Source organism: Phocoena sinus, chromosome 11 (assembly GCF_008692025.1).
Source record: "Phocoena sinus isolate mPhoSin1 chromosome 11, mPhoSin1.pri, whole genome shotgun sequence".
NCBI lineage: Eukaryota > Metazoa > Chordata > Mammalia > Artiodactyla > Phocoenidae > Phocoena > Phocoena sinus.
The window spans coordinates 33,056,530-33,080,073 of record NC_045773.1 but is presented as its reverse complement, the minus strand read 5'-3'; the positions used below and the strand labels follow the sequence as shown (position 1 = coordinate 33,080,073).

The window sequence follows — 23,544 nt, the reverse complement described above, 5'->3', positions numbered from 1 at the left end:
GTGCAGTGTTTAGACTCAGATAAGTAACAGTTCAAAATATGGATGAAATAAACCAGGGTAGGCCCTAGAGCCAAAGAAAACATTTAAGCCACTTCATGGTATTCCTGACCAGATCCCAAGACTCAAATTAACTTCACACTAGGAAATGGGATACTTTCAATGGCCAAGGTTTGAATTTGAAATCTCTCCCTTCCTAGCTATGAGATGTTGGGAAAAGTTACCAAGTAGTTCTTGCCTTCTCCATGTTCCAGTGTATCCCTTCCATGCCTAGTGAAACTGAATTGACTGAATTTGATCAGACACCAAGTTATCTCTTAAGAGAAAATTAACTCAACTACAGGTCAGTCAACCCCATGCAGAAGAACAGCAGACATCTGCCTGAACACAAAGATAAGGCTTGGTTTTTAGTTTTAAAAGCAAAAGATCAACCTCACCATAGAGTTAGCACCTGAATGCAAAGTCATATTCTTTCATCAATAGCACATCTACAAGGCAGCAATTTCGTCAAGCTCAATCTTGAATTGCTTACTACTCAGTTTCCATAGAAAAGCTCACTGGCGTAAACGTTACACAAGAACCACCACTCATGACACACAAGTGCAGCGGCTGGTCATGTGACAAGAAACCTAAATAACTACAATTCTCACTTCAGTTACCACAGAAATATTGTCACATAGTCACATTATACCCCTAACTTCTTAATCCACTTTAGTTAACAAGTTCACCAGATCAAGTACATTTTCTGTGACTCTTACTAAAACACTTATGTCACTCATGTATGTCCCATGTGATAAATTCTGCTGAATTCAGTGCTAGCATAAAGTTTGTTTTTCTTAATGAATGTCATTTAATTTATTAAAGCAAATGAGAATTAGGAAATTCCATGCTTTTTCTTACAGCCTGAGTTGTTAAATTTGGAGTGAAGGTTTATGCTCCATTCTCAGTAATTATTATTATTCTAGGGTTGGTTCGTTTTTTTGCATTTTTTAAAAACACAACTTTCTCCCTGTCCCTTCCTCCTGTGATTATTGGAGATGCTGCAGCCATCTTGCTCAGACAGGCAGAAAGGGGCTGTCTGAAAACAGAGCTCATGTGAAGAAAGCTAAAATAAGAGATGGAATGAGAGAAAATGGAATCTGTTAACATCTTTTGAGCCCCAGGATCAAGCTATGCCTGAAGCAATACCAGTTTTTCCAGTTAAGTGGAAAGGGTACACTCCTTTTAGGCTTTAGCCATTTTGAATTAGATTTTCATTCACTTAGAAGTTTTAACTGACAAAGAAAAAAAATTTTGAGATTATCTGACAAATACTGTCACTACTGAAATTCATTTTTGTTAAAAAAAAAAAGAAAAAGGGGCGGGACTTCCCTGGTGGCACAGTGTTTAAGAATCCGCCTGCCAATGCAGGGGACATGGGTTCATTCCCCAGTCCAGAAGATCCCACATGTCGCGAAGCAACTAAGCCCGTGCGCCACAACTACTGAGCCTGCTCTCTAGAGCCTGTGAGCCACAACTACTGAAGCCTGTGTGCATAGAGCCTGTGCTCTGCAACAAGAGAAGCCACTGCAATAAGAAGCCCACACACCACAACGAAGAGTAGCCCCCGCTCGCCACAACTAGAGAAAGCCCGCGCACAGCAACGAAGACCCAACGCAGCCAAAAATAAATAAAATTTTTTTAAAAAACTGGATAGAGGGCTTCCCTGGTGGCGCAGTGGTTGAGAGTCCGCCTGCCGATGTAGGGGATACGGGTTCGTGCCCTGGTCCGGGAGGATCCCACATGCCGCGGAGCGGCTGGGCCCGTCGGCCATGGCTGCTGAGCCTGTGCGTCCGGAGCCTGTGCTCCGCGGCGGGAGAGGCCACAGCAGTGAGAGGCCCGCGTACCCCAAAAAAAAAAAAAAAAAAAAAAAAAACTGGATAGAGCTTTATGAATGAACCCAAGAAAGTAAAACTTTTATGTCATGTCAAATTTATAATAAAAGTAGGTTAAAAACACATTCTTTCAAAGGAATTAACATTAAAGAAAAAAGAGGAAAGAAGCCCTTTTAACTACCTTTTTATTGACAGTTCTCCATAAGAGCAGAAAAGAGAAGCTAAGAATCTTTAGACACAAAAGCAAGAAACGGAGGAGTACTGCAACATTTACGAGAAAACTGACTTTTCTGAAAAACACAGGCAATGTTCTAAGTGCAAACCTGGAACATACCTGCCAGACCAAACCAAGATTAAAATTAAAACTTGGTGCTTCCTGCAGTAAGATAAATCACAAATAACTTCATTCACTTTGCTTCCTTTTATTTTCATTCAGGTGACTTTAGCCCCCCTGGTTCAACTGGCTGGCAGCAGTTGTGATGGCTGCAAGCGAATTGCCCCCACTTTGGTGTGTGCAGATGGCCCTCCCTGACAGACATATTCTCACAACTCTAAAAGCCCAGAGGGGTACATAGAGATCTACTAGAACTACCAGACTGTGGTTCTAAAAGTGCTTTCATTTGGACAAGATTTCACAGATGTTCACAACAAACACCTTTCTTGAGTTGATGCAAAGCATATTTTTGGAGAAGATGAGGAGTCACAACTTCACCCTCAGTTTCTCTAAGAAGCAAGGGAAAAGTAGGGGTAAGCTCTAAACCTTAACTCGTGTCATCTCCCTGAAACTAAAGGTCCAAATTACTCTAGGAAAGCTCCTTTTAACTTCAGATTTTGCCAAGGCACTAGATGATACTGATGCTTACCCAAGGTGTTTAAATTAAAATACAACCAATGTCTCAAGTCCCACTCATCAGGTTTAAGGGTCAGTTCTATTTGGTAGTCAACCCTAAGTCTTGTAGAATATGGCTTTCCAATATTCCCTCCAATTTCAAACAGATATAATATACAAAATCAGAAGAGATCACAGGCTCTGTCACAACCTACACATGGCTGAGGAGATGACCCTCTACCAGCTGCCTCCATAACTCAATTTATGCATGTTAAGTATAGATGCTAATGGGACCCAGACTTCTCCACTGACAAAACAGAAGGCAGTGCTTTGTAAATTAACACGCAACCAAAAGACAATAGAAAAACTCCAGGCTCAGTTCCCTGACAAGTATATAAGTATATTGACTATCAATGTCCTAAAAATAAATGTGTTCTTCTACAAATCAGGATCACTGGCATCCATTTAAAAAAAAAAAAACCCTCTGGACTCAATTTACTGATAACATATGGATGTGAATGTGCCCTAAAAATTATATTTTATGCCTTCTCATGTAGATAGCCTAAATGAGTGCTTTATTTACTATTTTTTGTTTTCTAATAAAACATATGATGCTAAAAAAGAGTAAGCTATAATCAGAGTTTCTACTTATAAAAGTCACAAAAAATTACTAATTGTACAGAGAACTTTATCAGGAAAATGCCCACTGCTCTGGGATAGATGTCATTCCTGGTTTCTCCAAAGGTTTCTGAAACTCAATCTTTACTTCCTTTTTTTTTTTAAAGATAATTTGGAAGTCGTTTTATATACATCCTCTTCTATTACTAACTGTGCTGGAACTGGGGAGGGAGGTATGGAGGTGGGTAGAAGGAGGACTAAATGACTCTTTGCAAAAAAAAATAAAATAAAATCTTTAGTCTTCTCTTTTTTTCTTTTAAGCCTTAGCCAAGTTTCAAGTTTGGTTCCAATGTGAAGTGAGGATGAAATCTCAGTTATGAGATTCTACACTCCCCCACAAGTATAGAATGGTAAGTTTATTTTCAAAATAGTGCTAAGTAAAAATTACACAAATTCAAAATGAATTGATGAGCCAATATTAACTTTTTAAAAATCTTACTATCATTTGATCCCTTTGATAATATTTTTCAAACCAATTTGCAGTATAAGTGCCTTGAATCCTGTAACCTCAGTTAGGGGACATAAAGTTTTAAAGCAAATGTTCTACATTATTTCCACAAAAATCCACTTGGAGGAAGACACTGTCATTGACTAGAAAAAAAAATACGAAGTCAGAATTGTACACACCAGGAACTCAGTAGCTCGTATTAGTTTCTTTTTCCCCAGGACTTGGGAATTTGGGGGCAGACAATTCAAAATCATGTGCTACAAGACAGAAAAATCATTACCCTATCAACAAGTTTCAGAAGTCTCTTGTAGGATGATGGTGACCGGCAAACTCTCAAATGTTAAACTTATGCATGAAATAACCAGATTGCAAACATCATCATTATAAATTTTTTTTCTTCAGGGAACAACGTAAATCAAGAATTATTTATTCTTAAGATAAATACTATTTGCTTCCTTCTGTCAAAAACTAGAAGTAAAAAGACTTCAAATTTCTATCAACTGACAAAGAAACTGGCTTTCATTTAGATCTGTTTCTTTACAGCTTGCTCATCATTATTTACTTCATTATTCTTTAAATGCCCTAAATCCATGCAGGAGGATCTTTGCTTCTTTTAAATATCTCTATGCATCCACTGCTAAATAGAATACCTTGTGAGTATTTAATAAATTATTGTTAATTCCAGACTTGGTTAGGAGAAAATACTGGAGTCATAAGAAAGTATTATTCTTTGAAAAGTAAATTTTGCTGATAGCATAATTTTAATCATTTAACGCCTCCATTGCATGTACAACAACTTCTCTTTGCAAATCTTAGTTTCTCAAGGTATCTTTTCATTGTAATGTGAATGGGAGGAAAAAAAGAATTACTCTAGCTTTAGAAATTTACTTTTAAAGCACATACAAAACCTCTCTTAGGGTTGAAAGCATTGGCTATCCTCTGGAAATCAACCCAGCTCCTTTGAGACAGGGATACTTGAGCCCTTTATTCTTTTGCCCAGAAAAGGCATCCTAATTAAAGGGCCAATAAATTAAATGCACCAGAGAAGGCCAAAAAAACAATCAAGAAGAAAAGCACCCACCAGGGTGTCTAGAGAAAAACACAAGGTTCATTTCACATGTTTGTGTTAGGCACCATCAAGTTTAGAACAAACTCCAGGGGAACAGCTGTTTTTGAGAAATGTGAACAGCTCCTACCTTCATTTCAATGACAGTCTGGAGAGCCTTCGTCTTGGCTGGCTCTGGCTGAAGTTGGCTTCTTCGGTGTAATTCCTGGGGAGGAACACGATAGAAATAAGCCTGACGGTTCATCCTTCCGTTATACCATGACCTTTACACAGGTACCACTCAGCCCACCAAGTCCAGGCTCGCTGTGTACAGACATAAACAAGCCACAGGTGCCTCTTCCCCCACCCTCTTTAGCATCCCTCCTGCCTGGAGCCTGCGTTGCGGTGAAAAGCTCCTGGCACATGCGCTATTTCTGAAACTTCCATCAATAATTAATGTCAACTGTGACAAAGCCAGCAAGTAATCATAGTCCAAATACTGTTCAACACTGGGGCTGTTGCCCAGCCGTCAAATCATAGTTTAGTAAATTACATTACTCCGTGCTCCCAATACAAACACAGCAAGAAAACGGAGGAAAGAAAATGACTAACGTAGTTGCAAATCTGCTGCACGGGTGGCATTTTGCTACTGAAGTAGGTTTGAAATGAGCAATTTAAAACATTTTCAGTACAACTGTGTCACTTTCTGGAGTGAATTGGTCTGATGAAACCCTATGAATCTCTTGCTTCCTAATTTACAGTTTCAGTCCTTGTTCAAAATCACATCTGTATGTGATATTCCTATGCATTCATGATGCCAAGAAATTAAAACTGGCATTAATATCAACAGTGTTAGAGGGGAGAAAAAATGGTTAAATCCAGATGTAGACCAGTAACTTCTTTAGGTAAAAAACAAAAAAACACATTACAATTTTAAGCTTCAAGGCTTACTTTTTACATGCCTCTTCTCAAAAAAAAATTTTAAAAGAGTCTGTCAAAACTTTGAAAGATTGATTTGGCAGAAGAGAAGAGATAAAGTTTGTTCAGTCCATGCTTTGATTTTCTTAATGATAATTATCAACACTTATATGAAAGTAGGCCATGCATGACAGGAGTAAACAAAAATGCTCATGCATGTCCACACTGCTGATACAATTACTCACCTAAGTGAGTAATTGCACCTATGGAGCAATTCCATTAAGACTTATTTGACTTATAAGTCACCTATGGATAATTCCATAAGATTTATTTGCTTCCTGAAAAGTCATTTAAAGTCGACATGGAGTAGTTTTAGGTCTTTACATTCCATTGGACCGCCAACATTTAAAAAAAGAAAAGAAAAACCTTGGGTGTTAAAGAAGAGGACCAACATAATTTCTGGCTTTATCTAAGTAAGGACATTAAAAGTAACCCTACATCCACCACTACCATCTACTATCATCACCATTTCATTAAGATAGAACATATTTATGTAAAAATTGTCAGAATAACAGAATTGCACAAAAAAAGATAGTCCTTCCCTGGATTCCAGGATAAGAAAACAGGCAACCTTTCACCCATGTCCTATTACATTGTTCTTATTTTCCAGCAGTCCAAGAAGACTTGGTCAAGGGCCAAGGTGCATAAGTCTAGAGATCAGTACAGGGGAATTACTGCTACAGCTCTGCACTGTAGCATATTTTCTTCTCAAAGTCATCACTGGCACACAAAACTACTTCTCAGACTTCAATCTGAGCAGAACTAGAATTAGTGCTTCCTCATTGTTCAAAATGGCCTCAACATCAGTTAGGACATTTTTGCCCCTAACGTATTTCTGGAAGGGATGAGGTCAAGTATTACTGACTCCAGTTCCAGCACACCACTGGGTACCTTACGTAAGGACCTCAGGCTAAGAAAACAGAGCTACTTAGCCCTCAACGTAACTTCCAAGGTTGTTGGAGTTCACTAGACCAATAAAAGCTTATAGATGACAAAACAGAAAGTAAGTCCCTTGTTAGAGTTGTTCCACAGTAAGTGGTAGGAGTAACACATTTCATAGGTCACCAATTCTGATACCATGTGGCATCAGAAACATCTTAATGAAAAAAGCTGAGAATGAAATTCATGATAATTTCATACCACAGCCAGTCAAGTTCCAGAATAAAAATCATATGATAATTTGAGGAGAGAGGTTAAGATTGTATAAAACAAAAATAATCATGAAGCAACTAAGCAACACAACAAAAATAAAAACACAGGGTAAAGACATGTGCCGTTATAATTTCTGCCAAGCATGAAAAGATTTTTAAGGGCAAACATGCAATAACAAAGCTGAACTTGTAGCAATAGTTTTGCAAAAATGAAAACAGAGTTCTCTTTGCTATAATTATACGAGTTCTATTATAATATAAACCAGCTCAAAATCCAGATTGGGCCCTCGCCCTCTCTGTCACTCCTTAAAAAAATAAAATCTCCAATTACCCAAGAAGTGCAATATTCCTACCCTAACTACATTATATTTCAATCAATTCTGGCTTCACAGTTTCTGAGGATCACCTTAATTCTTAAGGTGTCAGGTAAGTGAAGATTATAAGCCACCTGCAGACTTTAGGGATTGCCTGAAAGTCCCATCTCAGACACTTTATCCATCTCTGAGATTCAGGATCATTAAAATGCACACCCTGACTGCGGCAGAGAGGACCAGTTGCCCAACAAAGATTTGTGTGCCTCTTCATCAGTGTAGAGCTATTGCTAGGAAGTACCACCACCACCACCCTTGTATCCAGGTGAGACCATGTGACCTATTTCTGGCCAGTGGAATGTGGGTAAAAATGAAGAACTCAAGTCCATAAAAACCTCCTACCCTGTCCTCAACTCTCCCTCTTTTCCTGTCTGCTGACTAGAAGTAAAGGACTCCAAGACCCAAGAAGATGGCAGAACCCCGAGATAAAAGGAACCTGGGTTCCTGAAATGCCGTGTGAAAAGTCTGCTGAACATCCACACTGGATGGTGGAGCACAGGAAAAATAAATTTCTATTAAGTTAGTCTCTGCGCTTTCAGGCTTTATCTGTAGAGATCCCAGGGCCCTCTGCTTTAACTACTGCAATGGCTGGAAGGAAAAATAATACCTACCTAGTCCTGTATTGTTTGTTGCTTTTGAATTACAAAAGTGATGTTAACGTGTGAGTGCTTGCCGAATTTTTCTAAACTGAGAGTAAGATGAATTGGTTGCTGGTGCTCCAACTATCCTTAACCATCTGAAAGATGTACCCATTAGGCACTAATCTTAAATAACTAAAGAATTTCCCCAGCAGCATGTGGTGTAGGGATGCGAGAGGACAAGATTTAACTTACTCTAGAAGTTTTTAAATGACAGTATTAAACCATCAAGCGCAGTGGTTCTATGCTTTTCTGGGTCACTGATCTCTGTAAGAATCAGACGGAAGCTGTGGATTATCTCCAGAAATGGACACAAAAGCACGCATTAACAAATTTTATACCATTACAGCTGGTTCAGAACGCCTGTTCCAACACCCAAGAAGTTCATCTGTGAAACAGACTACAGGCTAAAAACCACTTATTGAGATGAAAGAGAACCGCATGGGGAGTGGGGAGCCAGGACCCTGTCCAGACCCAGCCTGAGACCTTGGTCATGCCCCTTCCCCTCTCTGATCAGTAAAATAAGCAGTTTTATGAGTGAGTTTCTAATGGCCCTTCCAGCTCTGAGAACACCCAGATTTTTAATAGCAGCTGATTCTGAAAAGCTGATCTCTGGCTGATATTTCTAATCACACTCATTCTCCATTTCAAAAACAGAATAAAAATAAAAGAAGAAAATTGGATATCTCATTGCAACACTGACACCGAGGTTATTTTTCTATAATCTAATGACTAGGCTGGCCTGAGCTGGTCTAACACTGCCAGCTCCTCCAGCTGTTCAGCATGGAAATATACCAAGACCCCAGAATTTTGAGCACGAAATCTCAAGTGGTTCATCAGGATGACATTACTTGGCAGTTAATGAGAATCTGAAGTCTAGTGAGTTAATCTGGATGGACACTAGCATACAAGATGAGCTTGACAGAATAATGTTTGCACATACCATATACTTTCTCCAGTACACCAAAAAAAAAAAAAAAAAAAAAAAAAAAATCAAACCTTAACTTTCTCTCTAAAGGTAATTTACTATTTTTATCTGGCCTTTCCACCTTACCGTTCTGGTACTCTACTGCTATGTAACAAATCACCCCAAATTTTAGTGGTGTCCAACCACCACCATTTTATTATGCTCATGAATTCTGGGTCAGGAATTCATAAAGGATAGAGTAAGGAAGGCTTGTTTCTAAAGCATGGTGTCAGAGGGCTGGAACAGCTGGGGCTCGTGGATCCACTTCCAAGATGGCTTCTCCACCCACATGTCTGGTGCCTCGGCTGAAAAATAACTTGAAGTCTAGGTTTAGCTGGAATTCTCAATCTTATCAACTATATATGGCCTCTCCATGTGACTTGGGCTTCCTCACAGCATGGCAGCCTCAGGGTACTCCCACCTCCTACATTGAGGTGTAAAGATTCCAAGAGCAAGTGTTCCAGCAAATAAGCCAGAGACTGCATGGCCTTTTATTACGTAACCTCAGAAGTCCCATAGCATCACTTCTGCAATGCTATGTTGATTAAAGCAGTCACAAGCCTGCTCAAATTTCAAGGAAGATTGCCCAAGATTCTGAAGCCATATTTTTCAATTGCCTCTTTTAAGAAACAAAACCAATCGGAGAAACCAAAAGGAAAGAAACACTATAATCTCAGCATCAACTCAGGTCAGTCTTAAGATACAGCAGAGCTTCATATATTCAAAAAATAATTTGATGCAAGGGATATAGGAAATACAGCAGTAAACCAAATAGACAAACGTCTCAGTCCTCATGTGTTTTTTCATTTCAAATTCCAATTGGAGAGAGGCACAATTTAAAAAGGTGACTAAACCAGTTTGTCATAAGTGCTGTAAAGGAAAATAAGTCATGAAGGTGGAGTGGGACATTTGGGAGGTGAGGGATTGATAGCCATTTTAAATAGGGTGATTAGGGAAAGCTTCAGGAAAAGGTGACATCTGAACAAAGATCTAAAGGAAATGAAGGAACCAGTTGTGCAGATATTCCAGGCAGAGGGAATAGTAAATATTTACGTACATGGCTAGAGCTGCATAAGGGATGGGGAAAGTAGTTGGTCGGAGAAGTCCAGGGGTGGGGGATGATGGGAAGATAGGTATACATTTGGAGTCCACTGTAGGGATACTGGTTTTACTCTGAGAAAAATGGGGATCCACTGGAAGGTTCTGAGGAAAGACAAACCATGATATGGATGTGATGCACATTCATAAAGGATTACTTCAGCTATTGGACTGAAGTATGGTTTTGGATTGAGGAGGGAGGTAAGAGAAGAACCATAGGGCCTAGTAAGAAGAAACTAGAATAACCCCAACAAGGGATGACAGAACCTTGGACCACAGTGGAGGCAATGGGAAGGAACTCAGTTTGGATATACTTTGAAGGTGAGGCTCACTTGACTTCTTGATAGATGGCCTGGGATTAGAGAAAGAGACAAGTAAAGGATGGCTTCAAGGCTTTTAGCCTGAGCAATACGAAGAATGGAGGTGGAATACCAACATAGGCAAGAGTGGGGAGAAGTGGGAGTTATGGGAATCAAGAGTTTGGTTTTGCCTGTGTTAAGTCTGTGATGCTATTAGACATTCAAGTGGAGATGCTGAGTAGGCGGTTTAATAGATGAGTTGGATGTGAGGGGAGAAGTAAAAGCTACAATTACAAATTTGAAATCGGTGGATAGCATTTAAAGCAATGAGCCTAGATAAAACCAACTAGGGACTAAGCATAGAGAGGAGAGGAGAAATCAGAGGACTGAGCCCAGGGGCAATCCAACATTAAGGGGTCTGAGAAGTGAGGAGGAAGCAGCAAAGGAGACTGAGAAGAAATAAAGGTAGGAAAAGAACCAGGAGAGTAGCATCCTGGAAATCAAGTGAAGCAAATAAGCCCAGGATGCAGGAATGACCACCTTATCAATTGCTGCTGAGCAGTTAATAGGATGAGGCCAGAGGAAAGACCACAGGACTTAGCAACAAGCAGGGCATTAATAAACTTGACTATCCAGTAGGTGGATAGTGTGAGTGAAAGTCTGACTGGAATGTGCTGTGGGAGAATGGAAGGAAAAAAGACCTTCAGGCTACTATATTTGCTCAGGCTGCTATACTGCACAATGATTTACTGATCATTTCTTTCATCAAAACTCTGTTTTAGATTTGTACACCCATGTTCATAGCAGCATTATCAGAAAAGCCAAAAGGTGGAAGCAACTGAAGTGTCCATCAACAGATGGATGAATAATCAAATGTGGTGTATACATACAATGTATTACTCAGCTTTAAAGGAAGGAAATTCTAACACCTGCTACAACGTGGATAAAACTCAAGGACATTATGCTTAGTGAAATAAAGCGGTCACAAAAAGACAAATACTGTATGGTTGATAGGAGGCATCTAGAGTAGTCAAAACCATAGAAACAGAAAGTAGAATGATTACTGCCAGGGGCTGAGAGCAGGGGGAAATGGAGAGTTGTTTAATGGGTACAGAGTTTCGATTTTGCAAAATGAAAAAGTTCTCCAGATTGGTTGCATAACAGTGTGAATATACTTAACACTACTGAACTGTACACTTAAGAATGGTTAAGGTAGTAAATTTTATGTTGTGTGTATTCATCACAATTAAAAATAAATTTTTAAACCATAAATATATAACAGAAACTGTTTAAGTTCCACAACCTTCACCACTTCCATTCTGCTAGAGAGAAACCATCATCTAAAGTTGGTGTCTTTCTCATGCATGTTCTGTGCTTTTATTACATATGTATGTCCTCATAAATAGTAAAATCTAACAACAGAGTACATTGTTTTCTCATTTACATAAATGACAGCTGTCCATATTGCACAAAGCTTTTGCATTTTGGTTTTTACCTCAACAATATTTATGTTTTTAGAATTTATGTGCGGAAATAAGCGTTCTCTATTCTTTTTTTCTATTACAAACAATTTTGTAGTAAACCTCCTAGTACATGAAAAAAAACCTTTTTTTGGTACCTTTACTCTTAAGTGCCCAATACTTCTGTTCTTTATGAAACATTCTGGTTTTCTGCTTGAAATAATCCTCTACCCTTTTCATCTCTTGTATCTGTAGGGGTCAGCAAACTATAGCCCACCATCAGTTCTGGTAAATAAAGTTTTATTGAAACACTACTACATCCATTCACTTACATATTGTCTATGGTTGCTTTCATTTCATTTCATGGCAGAGTTGAGTAGTTATAACAGAGACAATATGGACTCACAAAGCAAGAAATATCTACTACCTGGCCTTGTACATAAAGTTTGTCAACCCCTGGTCTAGAATATCTTCAATAATCAATCTAGCCATCTCCTTGTGTGGTAATTTAAAATATGTCCACAAAGTTTGTATATTCCCTTTATAAGGTGAAGCCTAAATATCTTCCCCTTGCCTGTGGACTGGACTTAATAACTCAGTTCTAACAAATAGAATACAGTAGAAGTAACATGTGTGACTTCTGAGGCTTGGTCATAAAAGACATTATGGCATCCTTCTTGCTCACGTTCTTGGACCACTTGTTCTGGGAGAAGCCAGCTGCCACATCCTGAGGACATTCAAGCTCTAAAGAGAGGCCCATATGACATGAAACTGAGGCCTCCTGCCAACAGTCATGTGAATAAGCCATTGTAGAAGTGGATGTCTAGCCTCGGTGAAGCCTTCAGATGCCTGTGGTCCTACCCAACAGCTTGACTGCAACCTCTTGAGGTACTCTGAGCCAGAATCACTGAGCTAAGTGACTCCTATATTCCAGACCCACAGAATCTATGAGATAATAAGCATTTGCTGTATTAAGACACTGTTTGGGGTAATTTATTTTAAAGCCGTAGATTACAAATATGTCACAGAAGAGCCATTACCTGACCCTCCAGACTAGTCTACATCCTCCTCCACCCTCATTTAGACTCTCATAGCACTGTGTACCTTTTCTTCCTATCATTGGATATGGCTGCAATTAATAGCTTCGTGTCTGTATTTACCACTGAGTGGTAAATTCCATGAGCATAGGGACCCTGTATGTCCATTATACTCCCAGTAACTAACATAGTGCCTGCCAAGAGTAAGTGCTCAATTAATATAGACACATTGAATGAAACAGTACAATTGACATTATACTTATAAGCCTGGTGGTTCTAGAATTCCTTTGGACCAAAAGGAGTCTGATGTGAAGGATGATAAAAGCTAATAGATACTTATACACTGCTATGTGCTAAGCACTCTTCTAAGCACTTTATAAATAGTAACTTGTTTAATCATCACAATAACCTCCTTAGGTAGGTACTATTATTATCACCATTTTTTCACACCAAGAAATGGAAGCATAGAGAAGTTAATAACTTGCCCAGTCTATTGAACTGCACTGCTGGGATTTATGCCAGGAAGTCTGGTTCCAGGGTCTCTGCTTCTAACCACCACGCTTACTGCCCATGTTTCACCACTTGGCTTTGATTTGATATTTAAAGGTGACACCTTTATCTCCACTGGCTTCTTTCATTGTAGCCACCTCCATAATTTTCCTTTGATTCAGTTTTCCATTTCTCAATCTTTTCTTGAGTACTTGAAAACATACAGAAACTTACTCTCAATAACAGTTGTCTGGTACTGATCTCCATATTAGATATTAAAACAAATGGCAAACATGGTGAGGCACACAGAAGTGGATAAAAAACAGTTACTTTCAAATATTAACAGCATTCTCAATGTTTGAAAGATCAAGTACTAAAAAATAACTACGTAAAAGATTTAAGTGATATAATTAGTAAGACTGAATTAATAGACAATTCTATTTTGGATCCTATAGATTTCCATTTCAAGATTCCATGGAATATTTAAACAGATTGATCACATACCAGACCACCAAGAAAAATCTCAAATGGATTCCAAAAGGCAGAAGTGATATAGGACACATTCTTTGCCCACATAATAAAACAAAAACAAACGTTAAAAATGAAACCTCACTATTTGGAAAGCTCTTAAAAGTTTTAAAATTCATCCACTACAGTTAAATGGATCCTGTCCACTCCATCTACTAGGTGTGTGACCTTAGGCACGTGCCTGAATGTTTTCTGATCCTCAGGATGGTGAAGTTGAGTTGAGGTAAGCATGTATAGTGCTTGGCTGGGCTGGCACTCAGCACACTCTCAATCACTGAAACTCATCCTTATTTTTCTTGTTGCCCCTGAATGGTTATTAGTATTCCTGAAAGTATATTACAGAATGAAGCCTGGCAGAATGCCTTCCCTGCCACTTGTTCTGTGATCTGATACTGGCTATCGTCGCCACTGGGTCTGCCTGAATAATTCAAGAAATACTGAAGGACCACTATGTGCCAGGTAAAACACAGAACATACCTGGCTTACACTCCGGAAGTGATATCATGCCTAGAGGTTTCGGCAGATGGTGAGTTGCACAGTGCTGTTGGAGTGGAGAGAGTGATGAAGAGGGTGCTGGGAGATGAGGCCCAAGAGGTCAGGGCTAGGAAAAGGACAGGCTGTGTAAGGCCATTCAGGTTCTCATGAAGATCTTGGTCTTATACAGAAGACTTCAAATTCCAGAGAGATGGGAAAGCAGTTTCAATGGAAATATGTAAAAATGATATAAGCTTACTGTTTTTTTTAATTGGGGTAGAGTTATTTTACAATGTTGTGTTAGTTTCTACTGTACAGCGAAGTAAACTTACTGTTAAATTATTTTTTTAGTCTTCACAAAAAATGGATATTTGGGAACATAAGACCATACCATCTGAATCTCTGCACATACACAATTCCCTTAATTTGTTTTGATATATAACTGACTTTTTGCTAAATCTGCATTAAAGATGGTTTGACAGATTTATCTTGTTCCTTTGGACACTATGATCCTGGGAACAATAGAAAGTAATAGAATGAGATGCCAGCTTTCAAATATTTGGCCAGTGGTGTTAGCGATGTCCAAAGTTTTTTGGGATAAAGTTTGTCCCAAATAAACTAAATAATAAAGTTTAGTTATTTAATTCAATAATTACTAAGGACCTAACACGTAATAAACATTACAGAGATATCAAAGATAAATGTAACAGGGAGGGGCAAGATAGGGGTAGGGTGTTAAGAAGTACAAACTACAAAGAATAAAATAAATAAGCTACAAGGATATATTGTGCAGCACAGGGAGTACAGCCGATTTTTATAATAACTATAAATGGAGTATGACCTTTAAAAATTGTGAATCACTATGTTGCATACATGCAACTTATGATATTGTAAATCAACTACATCTCAATAAAATAAAATTTTAAAAATTATTTTAAAAAATAATTTAAAATAAAATAGATGTAGCACAGTGACTTTGTAACATGTCAGGTCTCAAGGAACTTGACTGTCTAGTGGAAGAGGGAATACATAACTAGATTACCAGACCACAATAATAGCAGCCACCATTTACAGAATGCTTACCATATGCCAAGCTCCATGCCTCCCATCTAGCTCCTGGGTGAATCTGCATAACACCCCTATAGGTAGGAGTTACCACCCCCATGACAAAGCTGCAAACACTCAAACTCAGAGAGTTAAATAATATGCCCAAGATCACAGAACTAGTAAACTTGAGAGTGTGACCAAGGTATCTGACTCTTAAACTCACGCCCTTAATTACTAACATAACACCAGGTTTAGATTGCTATTTGTGTTTCCTTCACGCTCTGCAAATGTCTAGGGTTTTTTTTTTTTTTTTTTTTTTTTTTTTTTTTTTACGGTATGCGGGCCTCTCACTGTTGTGGCCTCTCCCGTTGCGGAGCACAGGCTCGGGACGCGCAGGCTCAGCGGCCATGGCTCACGGGCCCAGCCGCTCTGCAGCATGTGGGATCTTCCCGGACCGGGGCACGAACCCGCGTCCCCTGCATCGGCAGACGGACTCTCAACCACTGCGCCACCAGGGAAGCCCGTCTAGGGTTTTAACAGCTAACTGAACCTGACTTCTGGTTTGTTTTTCAGTCCTGTTAGGCCCTCACCAGTTTTGAACAATATGCTAATGGGAGAGAATGAGAGGTAAGCATCCAGGCCTGATGAGGGAAGGACTATGGAAAGCTTCATGGAAAAGTACAGGTGGGTGGTTAGTCTTTAACCATTTTTGGACTCCAACAGAAATCTACCAGAGGACTCTTTCTGAGCTGAAATACTTCTCCTTGAACCTTATATACAATGGCCTTTGTTCTACTCATTTGGGAACATGAAGAAAACAGGATCCATCCCTCCCATGACGAGAGCTTCTTTGTCCAAAGTCTTTCTTACTAAGCAGTCATTATTCTATCCACTATGTCTTATATGGCACAATGTTGGGTGCTCTCAGCAGCATCCTGGTCATTCACCTCTACCCGTGTACCTGATCTCAACTGATCTTGGAAGTTAAGCAAGCTTTGGGCCTGGTTAGTACTTGAATGGGAGAGCGCCTGAGAAAAACGGATGCGATAGGTTGTTAGCATGGAACCAAGAACCACAGAGGATTATTTCCAGGCCTTGAAACCTAGTGAAGTTTGCCCTGCTGGATTTTGAAACTGCCTTGGACCTAGTAGCTCCCTTTTACCTTCCATTTCTCCCTTATTTAACCTGGAACGTCTGTAACTTATCCTATGCCTAACCTATCATTGTCTATTGGAAGCAGATAAATTGTTTTAGTTTCATACGTCCCCTGATGGAGAGGAATTGTGCCTCAGGAGTTGTACATAATAGGTTATACCAAGAGCCTCATCCGTACATAATTTTAGATGATTTAGATGATGGGAATTTTGAACTGATGAGATTTGGGGACTCTGAGTTGATGTTGTAATGGGATGAGACCTTTGAGACTTTGGGATGGAGCGAATGTATTTTTTATTTGGGAGGAACATGAATCTGTAAGGGGCAGAGGGCAAACTACAGTCAGCAGAATAACACCCACTAACAAAGATGTCCACTCATTTCCAAAACCTGTGAATACATTATATTACATGGCAAAAGGGGCTTTCCAGATGTAATTAAGGTTATAGATATTAAGATAGGAATCTTAATATCTATATTAAGGTATCTGGGTGGGCCCAATCTAATCACATGAGCCCTTTCAAAGCTCAGAACTTATTCTGACTGAGGCAGAAGACAGAAGTAGCAGATGGGGAAGCCAGAGAGACCGCTAAGCATGAGAAAGTTTCAATGTGCCACTGTTGGTTCTGAGATATAGGGGCCATGTGAAAGGACCAGAAGGGGCCTCCAAGGAATGAGGATGGTCCCCAGTTAATAGCCAACAAGGAAATGGGGACCTTGGTTCTACAAACACAAGGAACTAGATTTGACCAACAACCTAAAGAAGCTTGGAAGCACATTGATCTCAAGAACCTCTAGAAAGGAGCACACTGGTTTTGGTCTGAGAGTCAAGGCAAAAAATCCAACTGAGTCATGATGTACCAGAACTGCTGACCTATGAGCTAATAAATTTGTGTTGTGCTAAATGTGTGCTAATTTGTTATGGCAGCAATAGAAACTAATATAGTGTGGTTAATCTTTTACTAACCTTTGGAATCCCCTATTAGACAGTTCTGTCCACACTGAGGTGGCATACATGGCTCTGAAGCGTCTATATACAGAGGTTTGTTCTACTCTTTCAAGGAGAAAAGAACAAGTCAGGTTCCTCTTCCATGGTGACAGGTTCTTATCCCATGATGACAGCTTCCCAGTCCAAAGTCTTTCCTACTAAAGAGTCCTATTCTACCCACTGTTTCTTATATGACACAGTGTCAGGTGATCTCAGCAGTACCCAGGTCATTTACCTTAGTGCATTTCTATATCTTAGGTCAGATTCCTAAGAGGTACAGTCTGAGACAGGGACTTTTATGTAAGTGATTTCTTAAGGGAGAGTTCAGAGGGGAACCCATAAGAGAGGGAGGAAACCCATATGAAGTAGAGAAGAAAGTTGAGCAAGGATTTTGTTGTTTAGGAAGTCTAGCCTGAACCAGGCCAAGATGGTAGAGGAGGAAAACCCTGAACTCACCTCTTCCCATGAACACACCAAAATTACAACTACTTACAGAGCAAGTGTCTATGAGAACCACCTGAAGACGAGAAGAAAAGATGTTCCACAACTAAATATATATATAAAGAGGGAAGCACAATGAAACAAGTAGGAGGGGCAGAGACACGGTTAGTCAGGACCCACAACCCACAAATGGGAAAAATATCACAATGCTAGAAGACCTCCCGAAGGAACAAGGTGTCCAAACCCCATACTGGGCTCCTACACTGGGAAGACAAACCTGAAGAATGTCTGCCTTCGTAAACCAGTGGGGCTTATGTTTGGGAGAGATGGAGGGCTATGGAAAACAGACTCAGCTCTCAGAGGGCATAAGCAAAATCTCACACACTTCAAGTCCCAGCACAGAAGCAGTAGTCTGGAATCCTCCCTCTAGCCTATTAGCATTGGGGTCTTACCCAGCTACCAGTAACCTGGCACCAGCTCTATGACCCACAGGCTGTGCACCTAGACACACCAGTACCTGGCCTCACCCACTAGCAGGCCAGCATCAGCACCAGGCCCCCCAGGTTTCACACCCAACCACGTGGGGACCCGCTCCACCCACCAGAAGTCTGGCACCAACACCAGGCTCCAAAGGCCATGCAACCAATGTCACAGAAAGCCTACCCTGCCCACTGGCAGACCCACAGCCACCACATGAGGCAAGGCCTTGTAGCCAACCAAGCCAGGAGCCCACCCCGTCTACCAGCATGATGAGTAAGTTGGCTCTGCCAAAACAGAAAGGTACTGGACCTCATAGGAAGTCTTCCACATTTCTGGTACATTTCTCCAAGATTGAGAAATGTAACAAACCTATCTCAGACATAGAAATAAACACAGAGAATTAGGCAAATTGAGGAGACAATGAAATATGTTCCAAATAAAGGATCAAGACAAAGCCAGAAAAAATAAACTAAAAAAGTGGAGATATGCAATCTATCCAATAAAGAGTTCAAGGTAATTCTTAAAAAGGGGGAGAATAATGGATGAACACAGTGAGAATGTCAACAGAGTTTAAAGATATAAAGAAGAACCAAACAGAGCTGACAAATACAATAAATGAAATTTTAAAATATACTAGACAAGGGCTTCCCTGGTGGCGCAGTGGTTAATAATCCGCCTGCCAATACAGGGGACACGGATTCAAGCCCTGGTCCGGGAAGATCCCACATGCCACGGAGCAACTAAGCCCATGAGCCACAACTACTGAGCCTGCTCTCTACAGCCCACGAGCCACAACTACTGAGCCCACGTGCCACAACTACTGAAGCCTGTGTGCCTAAAGCCCATGATCCACAAGTGAAGCCACCACAACGAAAAGCCTGCGCACCGCAACGAAGAGTAGCCCCTGACCGCCTCAACCAGAGAAAAGCCCATGCACAGCAACGAAGACCCAATGCAGCCAAAAATAAAATAAAATAAAATATACTAGATGAAATCAACAGTAGATTAAATGATACAGAGGAATAGATCAGCAATCTGCAAGACAAAGTAGTGGAAATCACCCAAGCTGAACAGAAAAAAGCATCAAAGAAATGATAGTTTGAGACAATATCAAGCATACTAACATTAGCCTTGTAGGGGTCCCAGAAGGAGAAGAGTTAAGAGGAAGGGGCAGAGAAATTATTTGAAGAAATAATAGCTGAAAACGTCCCCAACCTGGCAAAGGAAACACATCCAAGTCCAGGAAGCAGAGACAGTCCCAAACAAGATGAGCCCAAAGAGGGCCACATCAAGACATAGCATATTTAAAATGGCAAAAGTTAAAGTGAGAATTTTAAAAGCAGCAAGAGAAAAGCAATTAGTTATGTACAAGGGAACTCCCATAAGACTATCACCTGATGTTTCAACAGAAGCTTTGCAGATCAGAAGGGAGTGGCACAATATACCCAAAGCGATGAAAGGAAAAACCCCACAACCAAGAATACACTACTTGGCAAGGTTATCATTCAGATTTGTAGAAGAGATAAAAGGTTTTACAGATAAGCAAAACCTAAGAGTTTAGCACCACTAAACCAACTTTACAAGAAACGTTAAGTGGACTTCTTTAAGTGGAAAAGAAAAGGCTACAATTAGAAATATAAAAATTATGAAAGAAAAAATCTCACTGGTAAAAGCAAACATACAGTTAAGGTAGTAGATGAACCACTTATAAAGCTAGTAGGAAAGCAAAAAGACAAAAGTAGCAAAAAACATCTATATCCACAATAAGTAGTTAAGTGATACACAAAATAAAAAGATATAAAATATGATGTCAGAAACATTAAATGTGGTTGGGAGGAACACAGGGTTGTTGGAACACATTCAAACTAAAGAGATCATCAACTTAAAATAACCCCATATATATAAATTGTTTTATATGAACCTCATGGTGACCACAAACCAAAAAACTATAATAGAAACACACACAAAAAGAGAAAGGATTCCAAACACTTAAGATAGTCATCAAATCACAAGGGAAGAGAGCAAAATAAGTGTAAGAAAACTAAAAAGCATACAAAAACAACTGGAAAACAATCAACAAAATGGCAATAAGTACATACCTATCAAGAATTACTTTAAATTGTAAATGAACTAAATTTGCCAATCAAAAGACAGAGTGGATGAATGGATAAAAACAAGACCCATCTATATGCTGCCTACAAGAGACTCACTTCAGAGCTAAATACACACAGAGACTGAAAGTGAGAGGATGGAAAAAAGTATTCCATGCAAATGTAAACAAAAGGAAAGCTGGGGTAGCTATACTTATATGAGACAAAACAGACTTTAAAGCAAGTATTGTAACAAAAGACAAAGAAGGGCATTACATAATGATAAAAGGATCAATCCAACAAGAAGATACACCAATTGTAAATATATATGCACTGAACATAGGAGCACCTAAATACATAAAGCAAATATTGACAGAGATAAAAAGAGAAATTGACGGTAATACAATAATTAGTAGGGAACTTTAACACCCTACTTACCTCAATGGACACATCATCCAGACAATCAATAAGAAAACCCTGATCTTAAATGATACATCAGATGGAATTAACGGACACATAAAGAACATTTCTCCAAAAACAGCAGAAAAACATTCTTTTCAAGTGCACATGGAACATTGTCCAGGATAGATCACAGGCTAAGCCACAAAACAAATCTCAATGAATTTAAAAAGACTGAAATCATATCAAGCATGTTTCCTGACCACAATGGTATAAGATTAGAAATAAACTACAAGGAAAACACTGCAAAAAACACAAAACACTATGCTACTAAACAACCAGTGCGTCCTGAAGCAAAGAGGAAATGAAAACACAATGATCCAAAATGAATGGGTTGCAAAAGCAAATCTAAGAGGGAAATTTATAACAATACAGACCTACCTCAGGAAACAAGAAAAATTTCATATAAACAATCTAACCTTATGCCTAGAGGAAAAAGAACACACAACACCCAAAGTTAGTAGAAGGAAGGAAATAATAAAGATCAGAGCAGAAGCAAATGAAATAGAGACTAAGAAAAACATAGAAAAAAAATCAATAAAACTAAGAATTTGTTCTTAGAAAACATAAAATTGATAAAAATTGATAAACCTTTAGCCAGACTCATCAAGAAAAAAATGAAAGAGGCCCAAATAAATAAAATCGGAAATGAAAGAGAGTGAGAGGCTTCGGCGGCCATGGTTCCCAACGTGCCTGTAGTCAAACGGGCTCAAAAGTGTCCTAAAGGCATCCAGTCTGTGCTTCTGGGGCCGCCCAGAGCCAGCAAGGGTACCCAGGCACCCAAATTCGCTGAAAACTTCCGTGTCTGCCATTTGGCTACTGGAGACATTCTGAAGGCCATAGTGGCTTCTGGCTCAGAGCTGGGAAAAAAGCTGAAGGCAACTATGGGTGCCAGGAAACTGGTGAGAGATGGAATGGTCGTGGAGTGCATTGAGAAAAATTTGGAGACCCCTCCATGCAAAAATGGTTTTCTTCTAGATGGCTTCCCTTGAACTGTGGGGCAGGCAGAAATGCTTGATGACCTCATGGAAAAGAGGAAACAGAAGCTTGATTCTGTGACTGAATTCAACATTCCAGACTCTCTGCTGATCTGGAGAATCACAGGATGACAGATTCACCCCCAGAGTGGCCATTCCTACCACAAGGAGTTCAACTTCCCAACGGAGCCCATGAAAGATGACATCACAGGGGAACCCTTGGTCCACCGATCAGATGATAATGAGAAGGCCTTAAAAATCTGCCTGGAGGCCTACCACACTCAGACAACCCCACTGGTTTACTACAGTAAACGGGGGATCCACTCTACCACTGATGCATCCCAGACCCCCGATGTCATGTCTGCAAGCATCCTAGCAGCCTTCTCCAAAGTTACATCCTAGTAACGAAAGGCCAAGGCTACACCACTGCTCATCACTCCATGGCATGATCCCTGCTCTTAGATACTGGGCAGAGGGCAGGGGTGGTCAGGGTAAGGATGGAGAGGGAGGAGTGGTGAGGGGTCAAGAGGAGAATGGGAAGAGCAGCAGTGCTGTGGTGAAGCGATTTCTTTTACATGGAGTAGAAGTCTCAAAAAGTATAAGCAAAGGGAAAAATTAATTTTTTAAAACACTGACTGGAGGATAGAAATAGAAACAGGGAGAGGCAGTATTATTTCTAAGGAATCACGTTGTCATTTACTCCAGACTGGTGACAGTATTTTTTAAAGCCAGTGCCCTAAGACCTCAGCTTTTATGGGAACCTCATGCCAGCCCAGGAACGCAGGAAATCACACTGTTGTCCTGTCTGTCCTGTAGCTTGGAACAGGGCAGGAGTTAACTACTAACCCTGGTTCCCCATACCATGAGATCAAAAAGTCATCTCCCCATTTGAAAGAGATATGGAGTGTGCACCTGGGAGCAATGGCTCAGCACATCAGGTTTACTGGAGTCATGGGGCAGGTGGGGCAGCTGGTCTCACTCCCCTCCCAACTTATCACTGATTTACCAGCCCACCTGCTCTCGTGGGTAAGCTCTTGGCAGCCACCCAGCATATGCTACATTCCTACACTCTTGCCTTCCTCCACCCATGTCGTGTGAAAGAACCCTTTTTAATAAATAAGCAAGTGTCCTAAGCAACATTATCCAAAGACTGTCCTTTCCATCCTCAAATCCTGTGACTGGGATCACTCAACAGCACTGTGATGTATTATTTTCAATGAGGTGCCTTTCTTAACTGTCCAAATGATGCCTTGTTTGGCCCCTAAATCAATAAAGTATGTTAAAAGTTTGTAAAAAAAAAAAAAAAAAAGGAAGGGAGGGAGGGAGCGAGGAATGAAAGAGAAGTTACAACTGACACCACAGAAATCCAAAGGATTAAGAGACTACTATGAACAATCATATGCCAATAAAATGGATAACCTAGAAGAAGTGGATAAATTCCTAGAAACATACAATCTCCAAAGATGGCATCAGGAATAAAAAAATATGAACAGACAGATTACCAGGAATGAAACTGAATCAGTTACTTCTAAAACAAAATCCCAAG

At 39.9% G+C, this 23,544-nt stretch overlaps 1 protein-coding gene and 1 pseudogene across 1 annotated transcript in view; one reads left to right on the top strand and one right to left on the bottom strand.

The window, feature by feature from the left end:
* The window catches only part of ERC2 (ELKS/RAB6-interacting/CAST family member 2), a 1,048,627-nt gene that overhangs the window by 677,324 nt on the left and 347,759 nt on the right, over positions 1-23,544 (bottom strand). Inside the window, exon 4 of the mRNA XM_032647533.1 lies at positions 5,023-5,097. Coding sequence (XP_032503424.1) covers positions 5,023-5,097 — 75 coding nt within the window. The remainder of the gene's footprint in view (positions 1-5,022; positions 5,098-23,544) is intronic.
* Positions 21,699-22,400, top strand: LOC116761606 (annotated as a pseudogene).